Below are 11,276 nucleotides of genomic sequence, written 5' to 3' on the forward strand. Positions count from 1 at the left end.
ATGGCTCATACACCAAGGCCGCTAAGCCAATCAAATCCGTGGAATTGCATTACACAATGATCCAGTTTTAATAAATCAATATGTCAGGCCCCAGTTGTTCAAAGGCCGGATAACTTTATCCGCTGAATAAGCCACTATTCAGGCTCTAAAATATACTTCATGTTAAACGTTGTCCAAGGTTTTCGTACCCTTCCAAACTTAACTGTGGTTAGAGTGTGCATATTCGCTTGTACAAGAGGAAATACTGAAATCTTTGCACAGATTGAAACTGTCGGATAGTGACTTATCCACGGGATAAAGATATCCGGCCTTTGAACAACTGGAGCCAGCAGCTTTGAGAAAAGAAGTATGCGTAAATTATGCATATTGTAATAGTTTGGAAATCAGAGTAGCCGTGTCAACACAGGCATCCTCGAGTAACAGAACCGTAAGTAAAAATTCGTGCAGTTTTATCTTAAAATTATCTTTAATAGTTTCGGAATATCCGGTGATATCAGGTGAATATTAGATATCTCAAGGCGAGCTTTCGAGTATTGTTGAAACTTGCTGACAGCTAAAATAGACAGCCATTCTACAGGAACACTCAAGTATAACTGATGTTTATTTGATCATGGCGTAAACGCAAAAAACAGGACTCAGCACTTAATGAAAGCCCTATTGTTCCAGTGCCAACAAGGAAAACATTACCTTAGAGTTCCTTACGAAAGTCGAACCTGTAACACCGGCCAGTGCAATGCTCTAACCAGTAACCTCAATGTTTGGCCCTAACGTTTCTCTATCTTCTTTACTAACAAGTTCGTTTTGTACCCCTGTTTTAAATTAGCTTGATTAGATCGTCTAAGCTCTTATAGACTATCTTTCATATTTACTAGTATATTAGTATTATTTATAATATATGTGTAAATAAATCATCTATCATTTACCGGTATAGATGCCACGTTAGGTAGTTTTATAGCCTGATTTCATCAACTTAGCCTGTAGCTTACAATTTAAGAAAAAAAAATCAATATCTCGTGTACAAGAAAGTTATCCTTTGTGAAGCACGTATTTACTGGAGGCTCAGTCTACAATAAGCTTCGGTATGACCACCAGCCCATATCCATTTTGCTGTCTGTGCAATGCCATGAATATTACCCCAACGGCGATCATCATTTTCTCCAAGCACCACAGCATGAGGCCAACAGTCGTCATCAAACTCCGGGGAATTCCATCCGGGATATTGCTTACTACTACATTTCCAGCTTCCATTAGTTGCCAGTCCGTTGCTAAAGGAGCCGAGTATTCCGTACATGCCGCCATCGTTCGTTCCAAACACTGATATAACTCGGGTGTCACCTGGATGAGGTAGGTACTGGCCACGTTCCAAACGCTGTCTGTTCCGAGACTTTTACCATCAGCAAACATCTCCATGTAGTCGTCCCCCGTGAAATATGCCGTCACGTCTAACAAAATGACAAGCTAAATAAATAAAGTGCTTTAAATTTTACTTTTAAAAAAATTAATTAGAGTAACCATTTTCTTCTTCTTATCTTCTCTTATCAAGTCCTCGTTGCACCACAGGTCACCAAAGCGTAATATAAGAGTTTCTATGGCGTTAAAATTAAATCAAAAACTAGACAACAATATTCCCACAAAAAACCCACGAAAACTATAATAAAGTCTGAAAAAGCTAGCAAATTTTAGCCAGGTTTTCGAAGTGCTCTCCTCAAATGACGGGTCAAATTTCATTCACATTCGACGTCAAGTATCCAACCTCAGTTTCATTAATATAATACAGTGATGCACGTGGACCAGTCGCTGAGAGATAAACCGCTCAAAACGGCGTTTGGAAGCACTGAGAAGCCTTGAAAACACAGGAAAACACACTGGGTAAGCTATTTCAGACGTAACAATTTTTGTGGGAATATTGTTGTCTAGTTTTCGATTTAATTTCAACGCCATACAAACTCTTATATTACCCTTGGGTGACCTGTGGTTGCACACGAGCAAGTTTTTTGTGACGAGTTTTATTGGAAATGAATAAAACGAGACCGACATTGATAACCAGGAAAGATTTATTGCTCGACGTCATCGTGACTCCATTATCAAGAGACTAGTTAAAAAGCATGCAAATAACGAAAGGTACAAGATAAGCATTAATTAGAATAAACGGCCTAAACAAACACCTTAGCGCGGATGGAATCCGTTTGCACGTTCAGTGTTAGTTTACGCATGCGAATGTACAGCGTTTGTTCTGGCCGTTTATTCTAATTTATGCTTATCTTGTACCTTTCCTTATTTGCATGCTTTTTAGCTAGTCTCTTGATAATGGAGTCACGATGACCCCGAAACGTCGAGCAATAAATCTTTCCTGGTTTTTTATATGCCTTTGCTTCAGCAAATCCCTCTTGATCAGACCTTGATAACCATCCGTTTTATTCATTTTTAAATCGTTAATGCGCGCATGCGCAATGAACGAGTATTGGAAATGTGGGCAAAAGTCACTCGCTCGTTCGTTCCATCGGTCACTCGATAGGCTGTAAACTTTCAGCAATACGGCGTACTCTCACGGCTCGCTTAAGTTTCTCTCCTTGTTCAATTAAATATGCATTTTTTGGAGTTCAAAAATAAAAGAACAGCCTATATTAAGAACACTCCGCCAATGTATAGTCTTCTTACGTTTTTATTTTCGTGAGAAAAGCGCCGTGTTCAAAGATTGCTGTCCAAGTCAATGGGGATTTCGCGAAAAATGAAGGAGAAAATACGGTGGAGAAACGTCTGAGGGTGATCCATGCTCATTCGCGTATTCTTCTTTGACGGTCCGAAGTCATTTGGCTGTTAAAATCGTTGCGTCACGTGTTCCAGATAGATAAACAACCTAAACAACTTATAAATACAAAAAATTAATTTCTGTGAGTTAAGTCGTGCATGTTTGCGCAGTGGTACTGTGCAAATACGTAGATTGCGGGGGGGGACTAGGTTCAAGCCTACCTTGGGACCGAGGGAAAAAAATTGCATTTGAAAGCTAAGCACTCCAAAGGTTCCAAACAATTTTCAAAATTTAAAATAACTTCCAAAATACACAACTTAAGAAATGTTCCAAAAGTTTAGGGACCATGGCCCCCAAACTATTCAAGACGCTCAATCTCGCTGAGAGGAACGACTTAAAAAATCTAAACGGCGCCGAATGCGGCATAAATGTGCAATAAATGAGGGCGCTTATTAAGCCATTATGGCTTTCTTGTTAAATATAATATAAATTTCGACTCCTGGGCCAACCAAACGCAATGCAAACAATGTTATTACCTTTTAAGGTAACACTTTATTCCTGCACGGCGTACACGCATCCTTGTAGCGTAGTTTGACGCAAGTACCGCTTTACGGTTAACACTATTCAGTTCTGCATTCACGAGTTGGGTCACATGAGCCTTTAACCTACTCTAAATTGTCAAATGTTCGGCCTAATAGCTATGCATTAGCATAAACAACAAAACTAGCTAGAAATATGTGCACTCTACAATTTGAAAATGCTCGGCAAACTTAGTACTCGCTGAAAATTTGATCTTGATTTTAAATAGTTCTTGAGAAACGAACATTAAAGGGCCACACCAAACAAAAAAGGGTACGGACCCGCTAAAAAGTGGTACGGTACCCACAATTTTTGAAAGACTTGCTCGTGATGTTTTGGGTCCATATAAACAATAGCCTTCATTTGGCGCGAAAATATGCTCAGATATTTGTCGGTGGACATTATCTGTTCCGAGAAGCGAACAGTTTTCCGAGAGCGAAGCTCGAGGAAAACTGTGAGCTTCGAGGAGCAGATAATGTCCAAGGACAAATATCTGGGCATATTTTTAATGCCAAATGGAGGCTATTGTGGTTATTATCCTTCAGATATTTTTCGCAACATGTAGCAACGAGCTTGAGTATTTGAGCATTTCGTTTAAGAACAGTTTACCGTCAAAAAAAGTTTTGAGCGTATGTTGTTTTCTGATACTGCTTTATCGGCCAGCAGGTTTATCTCTCCTTCTGTCACAAAAGCAAACCGTCCCCCCATCTTGACATTAATTTTAATTGTAAACAAGACGCGCCTTGCAGTTTTTGAAATTGGGGAATATCGTCGGATATTCCCCAGTTTTAGCTGGGGTATATTTGATCACGTGAGGCGTTTAGACCAATCGCGCGCGAGCGAATATATTTGATTGATTGTAAAGTCGGATATAGACCCAAAAGAGCTCGGGTATATCTTTACAAATATCATGAGTACCGTACCACTTTTTAACGGTTTCGTACCTTTTTTTTTTTGCCTGTCATGTGAACGGCCTTTAAGAGTGTCAAGATTTTACAAAGAATGTATGGCTGTGTGACAGTTCTTGCTTCCAAGCCATACTTTCTTTGTAAAAATTTATAGCAGTTAAAAGCCTATTTCTTCGAGAGTACTGATATTCACCCTGATATTCACACCACATGCGAGTCACCAGAACGGAGCTGTTGAGACCCTAATTAAGTCCGTCAGACAAGCACTTAACTCCACTTGCAAGAACGACGCCTACTCCGAGCTCTTGTATTTTACGGTGTCCATTTCTTTGTAGCCTACTATTTCATATATGCTAATAAGACTCTCCTCTATTCTCGTGTGTGCGTCAAAATTTGTCAATCTCTCGATAATTCATGCTGGCGGAAACTTGCTAAACAGGGTGACAAACTAAGTTAACGAAGTACATAAATTAAATGATCAGTGTCGCCATTTTCTTTCTCTTATCGTTGCATAATTTATTCGCTAACTACGCGTTGCACACGAGTAAGTTTTTCTTTGACATGATTTATATTCTTGGTGTGTGCGACAAAACTTGTCAGGTTTTCCTTGATAAACCATGACGGAAACCGCACTGGCTTCCTGTCCGTTCACGCATTCAATTCAAAATCCTCCTCAACATTTACAGAGTTCTTCTCGATCTTGATCCTCTTTAGAATTAAGTCCTTCATATAACATTAAGGATTATAATTAAAATACATCATCTACAGCCAACCTGAAATTGTTTAAAAAGAACCAACTTTCCATATCATATTTACGTGAAATCATACGACCAGCGTACGTTTTCTGTTGCGGCACCCTAACCTTTAGAGCTGTTTACCGGAATGTATGAAGAATGCAGATCCTATGATATTACTATTTCATTCTTTACAAGCAAAAACAAGTAAAAATTGTTTACAATAGGGTGGCTCTCCCTGTAAAAATAACAGTAATTAGATACTCACGGTCTTTGGGTTTTGATAATTCGGCCGGATATCCTGTTTTCCACTTCATATCCTGTAATCAGAAAGATTTACAAAATAACCAAAAGTTACACCAATACACCTACTGTTTCGACGCCTTCAGATGGCACTCGAAAGTGGGCACACTCGCCTAAGCAAAAACCAAAAGAAAAGTAGGAAACCAGAGATATAATATGGTACACATCCAAACATTGTAAGTAATTGACTGAGTCCATAACCGTCACTCTTGTGCTAAAACTTAAAGTAAACGCCACGAGTTTGATTAACATTCACTTTACGCGTAAAATGCGAGTTTAGTGACGGGATATAGAATATTAGTTCCCAACCTGTTTCCAAATTGTTGTTCTGAAGTTTGGTTTCCCCTGTGAAAGCCTCTTTAGGAAAACGCTTTTTGATTCTGACAAACCCAGACGTTGTCAGATTGTCATAGGATAAACCAGATATTTGAGAACAAGATTAAGCTAAATGTTATAAAAATTGAATACTGTGCTAGGAATTGAGCCAATTTTTTTTCTGGAACTCGCTCGGGATACCCTTTTTGTGCCACCTTACACATTCAAAGTAAAGGGGCGTAAAATTGTTAACACGGCGGAAAGCACAAGAAAGTCCAGAAGACAAAACCAGCTAATGTCTAATGTTGAATCAACTTCGCTCAAGGAATTTTGTTCATTTAATGCTGAGGATTTTCAGTCCAAACTCCCATGCAAGAATAACGCCAAAAACTGTGCTCCTACGATTGCTGTTGACTGACAATTTAGGTTGCCCACCAAACAAGTACTTTCAAATTAACACAATCAACAACAAAACCTTATTCATAAACGATAAAAACGTGAGGCCCAAGATGACCAAATAGCTGATAACTCTAACCAGCGCATAAGTCGCTATCTAGCAGGTAAAATGTATTGGTTGGAGTACATTTTATCCAATCAATAGAGTTATCCGCTCTTCGAACAACCGTACAATAGAGCGTAATTTGCCGTGAGGAAGTTCAACACAGCAAACCATCAAGTAACCCCTCGAGACCTAAAATCGTATTCAGAATCTCTTCCTAGGCCCGGTTCAGACGGCGTCCTTCACACGAGTCGAATCAAATCCAAGTTCATATGAAGTACAGTGTCTGAATCAATTAAGAACGGCCGATCCAATTTGGATCGGCTCAGCCGAGAATAACGGCTGTGGACCGGCTTTGATTTAGACACCGTACTTCACATGAGCCCAATAAAATGCATAAATTGACTCAAATCCTCAAGATTCTTCAGTTATACTATGTTTTTGTGAATTAAGTTTGGTTGAATTAAGTTCGGTGTCTGAATCAGTTCAGCCGGGATTGATAAATTTGGGTCAGTATCAATTCGAATTCGATGCGGCTCATGCAAAGTGCGGCGTCTGTAATGGGCCTCTTCCATGCATTCGTTATAATCGAAAGGTGTTTACTAAAAAAATCATTTTGAGAGAGTCACCGAGTGACTGTAGTAAAACACTTGTTAAAGAAAATGCTTGTCACCGTCTTTACTGTGAAAATGCTTTTCACACATTTTTCCCGCAGGTGCAAATTGAACTCCAGTATCATAACAGATGGTATTTTGTGTATGCAAACAAAATAAAACAAATCACAAACTCCTTCAACATTTCAGTGAACTAAGTAAACCAAACAATTACCTTCGAGCAAACCTTTATTGCAATTGGACTAAGATAGCGAAAAGAAAATAAAATTATAGAAGCAAGACTTTGTCGAGTCTCACAATATCACATTAACTTGTAAGTTTGCTTATAAGAGGCACGACCATTGGGGGTTCATACACCTGAATAGCTAATACAAGAAAGCATCCCTTCCTACTACGTTACTGTGAACAGCAGCCAAGGGAAATGAGTTTTGCTGCAAACTCTGACACACGGGAGAAAAACCAAAAAGGGAATATTTCTAGAAACAAACAGCCCCCTCCCTCCCAGCCCCCGAAAAAAAAAAATAACGATAATAAATATGAAAGCAGCTTGTCACCCTCTTTACTGTTAAAACGTTTTTATCACAAATTTTCTGTTAGGTGCAAATTGAACATCTCAGAATCAGGTCAGGTGGCACTTAATGCGTGACAAAAAGAACTCTTTTCATTTAACTACGTAAACAGAAAATTTAAATCAGTGAAAGCAAGACTTTATTAGAAAAGATTAGTTTTAGCATTACTGTAAGCCATGAATTTTTTTAGGCAGTTCTTATTTTCTGAAATTTGGTGTTATCTTACTACCACAGCTATTAGACAAAATTTAAGAACGTTTTGATCCATTTTTTTAATGACATGAAAAGCAATCCAAGGTTAACCTTAGCTTGCACGAAAAACGAAACAATTTTGTTCCGTATCTCGTATTCTTTTTGTCCCTTGACTTCAATAGTTTACTCTCAAAATGAAAGAGACGTCCTGGGCTACTGGAAAATTAAGTAGTATAAAACATTTTAGGAGAAAATTCCGGGCATTTTTTGCTGAAATTCTTTCTAGGAGTTGTTGAAACTATCGCAATTCATACTATTGGTAGCCTGTTAGTGTGTATAGCCAATATACGAAAAATACTAGTAGAAAAACAAAAATCAAATTAAATAGCACAAATTGTGATATGATAGTGTCAGATTAACTTCAGTTACCGCAAAGAGATCTGCGATGACTTCAAGGCATAACAATTTAGAGTACTCGTGCAAAAAAAGCCGTGATTGCATGTATGATCATATTTACCTGTGATGTTTCCAGAACATGGTAAATCCATCCACTGGCTGTGATAAGACTATCATCCGTCTCGCACCGGTCGTCAACGCCAAAGTTGTTCAGCTCACAGATTTCTTTAGCAGGAAAGTAGTTGTAGGAGATGCACATGTCGTGTTTTTGGCACTCTTCAACACACTGAAGCCAGTCAATGGACACAAACGTCTTAAACACATGGTTTTTGAGTAGGCTGTTTTGAAGAGTAAAACAATCTGAAGACCAAATGATGGCGATCACGATGAATATTATGGTCCGCGAGACACATAACCGAACCATTGTGTGTTACAGTGCAAATGAATTAAAGAATTTCCAGACGATGAAGAAAACAAACCCTTTGAACAAAATGTGTTAACAAGCATTTTGTTTTCCAAGATGTTTGCTGCTGGTCAACTGTCTGTCTCAATCATGGCAATTATCACGTTCCTTGTTTTACTTCTTTTTGTTAATCAAATCTGCCAGCGAAGTCATGGCTCAACTGTTAAGGGCAGGATACATTATGCCAAGTCACAGTAACAGGGATCGTGTTTGTACTAACTGCATTGTTTTGTATTGAAGATTAAAAAAAAGAAATCGTTTATTAAACATTTTGACATGTAACGTCATGGCGGCCATGCTGGTGGACAGGAAACATAAAATGTTTTCTCCTCTGGGAGTTAACTTCCATTTTTATGCAAACTATGTGAGTAAATTTTCTTTTGTTTTGTCCACCAACATGGCGGCAATGCAAACCACCTATAGTGCGGTTTTGTGTTTAATATAAAGGAAACTTTTCATTTTCCATTGTGTTTAAGAAACATTGACACTCTTAATGATTTAAGGAAAGGTCTGAAGAAGATCTCAAGAAAGATGCTGCTGCCGATTACTGAAGCCACGAGCTATTGTTTTATCAGCATTGATTTTAAATTTTAGTCTAGGTTAATCTTAACTATATCAACAGTATCTACAATTTATGTGATAATTTAGATGTTTGTTATGTCAGCTTATGATTTTATTTAATTATTCTAGGTAATCAAATCGCTATAGATGGAACCTCTTGTAGGCAAACACCTCTCGTAAGCGACCACTTTTAGAGATGACTGTTTAAAATTTTCAATTGTTTTTAACCTCCCGTAGGCGACCACTTGACAATTTCTGTAATTTCTGTTTAGGGTTTCCTTAATACACTTTTTTTTGTCCTTTGTTGTGTTGTAAACCATTAAAGTATGAAAATTTTAATATATAGGCTGCGCATGGGAGGTTATGTCGTTTTCCTTTTTAAGTGGTGTTGACATTGTTAACACAGTTCAATTCATCCCTCAAGTGTTACACACTAAAGCTAGGGTTGTTTCGATATTCGCAAGTAAACCTTTCTCGTGTTTCCACCATAATTTACCTCTTAATACTTAAAAAAAAAAATCACAAATGCAAATACAAAAACAAATACCCACGGTGCCGTTAGCCCAAGGATCAACACAAACGCGGTTCAAACTAAAATGGGTTTTTCCAAAATACAAAATTCGGTTATAAATGCCCACTTTCGCATGGTATAAAAAGTGATTTCTGACAGGAACTTCACATACTTGGCTGCAGGAATATTATTAATAGGAGTGAGACCCTGTTAACACGACGAAATCACAATATTAGACAGTTGTTGCAATAAACCATATTTAATCTTAACGGAAATCTCACTATAAATCTAAAGTAAAAAATTACGGTAATACATGGAGACCAAAAAATGGGCTGAAAATTGCAGCAAGGAAAACGTGTTCACATCCAAAGGCCAACAAGCTGCAGTAAAACTCCAGTAGAGTATTTCTAACGCATATGGTCTTATAACAGCACAGGAAAACGTTTTAAAAACTTAAAAGAGGAGCCTTTAAGACTAGTTGTAGGATGTAGTATCGTAGTCCAGATCTATAGAATTAAAGGCTCTTCTTTCGAGTTTCTACAACGTTTTCCTGTGCTGTTATAACATGGTGGCAGCGTGTGTTTAACTCTGCGTTCGTCATCAACAACGTAAACCGTCTACGATGCCAGGAGATGAAGGAAATTCCGGTTCAAGCCTCGGTGCAACGGCTCAGCCTCACACGTAGCAATCGACAATGTTTCACCAGATCTTGCCGCCCCAGCATTTAGATCTGAGGACTACAGGATAAATTGCTGAGAATTGGAAGTTGTGGAAAGAGAAGTACAACAATTATTTCGTCATTTCTCGGTTAGAAAGGGAAAGTCCCGAGTATCAGCTCGCAATCCTCAAGCACGCAATAAGAGACGATGGTCTCGAGATGATCAAAACCTTCTGTTATTCCGGAGGGGAGTGTCGGAAAACATTATCGCGCTAAGTAACGCAACTTATACACAGATATATTTTTATTTGTTTTGTGACAGGAAATGCGAAAATAGAGCGCAGATGAATTGACATGTATACCTAAGAGACGTTTAATTGCTTTTGATTCGAGGTGATCAAAACCTTTTGTTATTCCGAAGGGGAGTGTCGGAAAACATTATCGCGCTAAGTAGCGCAACTTATACACAGATATATTTTTATCTATTTTGTGACAGGAAATACGAAAATAGAGCGCAGATGAATTTACATGTATACCTAAGAGAAATTTAATTGCTTTTGATTCTCATCGTGAATGAATGGACATTCTTTTCCAGATAAGAGCTCTTAAGTAAGCTCCGACAGGAGATTGAATGGCTGTAATTCTAGAACCAAAGACGTGTTATACTTAGAGTACTTAAGATCGAACAAAGAGTGTAATCGGAGAGCGTTGGCTTGTTGTCGCACGAACGAAGAGTGTAAATAGATTGAGAACTGTTGGGAATAAAGCAACGAAAATACAGTCCAGTCTTGTGAGTGAAAATTCCCGAACAGGGAGAATGCGAACGCAATCCAGTCTCCAATAATGAATGTCAGGATACGTAAAAACAACCAGTTTTTGGCAGCATGTTGTCCAAATGCTGATAATGGTCGATAATCCCTCGTCACCCCAGTCAGCTCTTAACATGTCCTCAGAAATTTTTTGCAGTTTGTCAGCCATTTGTGTATAGCCATAGTTGAACTCACGTAAGCGCCTGTTCATTTGAGCAAGAGCAAATGCCTTCTCAGTGAGTATAAAATATTTGAGCAGATGACCAATGACATATGGTATTGCTCCTTCAAACATGATGTGCATGATTTCTTGTGGCATTTGTTGTGTAACATTGAAGAATGGAACCTAACATTGTCTGACATTGCCGCTGACGTTGCCGTCGTACATCTTAAAGTTTCTAATTTAAGAAGCTACT

At 38.4% G+C, this 11,276-nt stretch overlaps 1 protein-coding gene across 1 annotated transcript; it reads right to left on the reverse strand.

Annotated features, from left to right (window-relative positions):
* Window positions 1–90: 90 nt before the first annotated feature.
* On the reverse strand, window positions 91–8,273 carry LOC146477651 (uncharacterized). The gene is made up of 3 exons (XM_085113020.1): window positions 7,980–8,273; window positions 5,239–5,290; window positions 91–1,442 (listed from the first exon to the last, which is right to left on the reverse strand). Exons 1-3 carry the CDS (start codon window positions 8,115–8,117, stop codon window positions 1,060–1,062), a joined length of 573 nt encoding a protein of 190 aa, XP_084969146.1. The 5' UTR covers window positions 8,118–8,273; the 3' UTR covers window positions 91–1,059.
* Between the last annotated feature and the right edge of the window lie 3,003 nt (window positions 8,274–11,276).

The sequence above is a fragment of the Pavona decussata genome, unplaced genomic scaffold (genome assembly GCF_977016875.1).
Source record: "Pavona decussata unplaced genomic scaffold, jaPavDecu1.1 SCAFFOLD_69, whole genome shotgun sequence".
NCBI lineage: Eukaryota > Metazoa > Cnidaria > Anthozoa > Scleractinia > Agariciidae > Pavona > Pavona decussata.

Excerpts from the sequence above, each read along its gene's own strand:
- LOC146477651 (XM_085113020.1), bottom strand. The coding sequence starts at position 8,117 with ATGTGCATCTCCTACAACTACTTTCCTGCTAAAGAAATCTGTGAGCTG. Across the intron at positions 5,291-7,979 it reads ATGTTCTGGAAACATCACAG|GATATGAAGTGGAAAACAGG; the intron begins GTAAATATGATC and ends TTCTGATTACAG. Across the intron at positions 1,443-5,238 it reads ATTATCAAAACCCAAAGACC|ACGTGACGGCATATTTCACG; the intron begins GTGAGTATCTAA and ends TCATTTTGTTAG.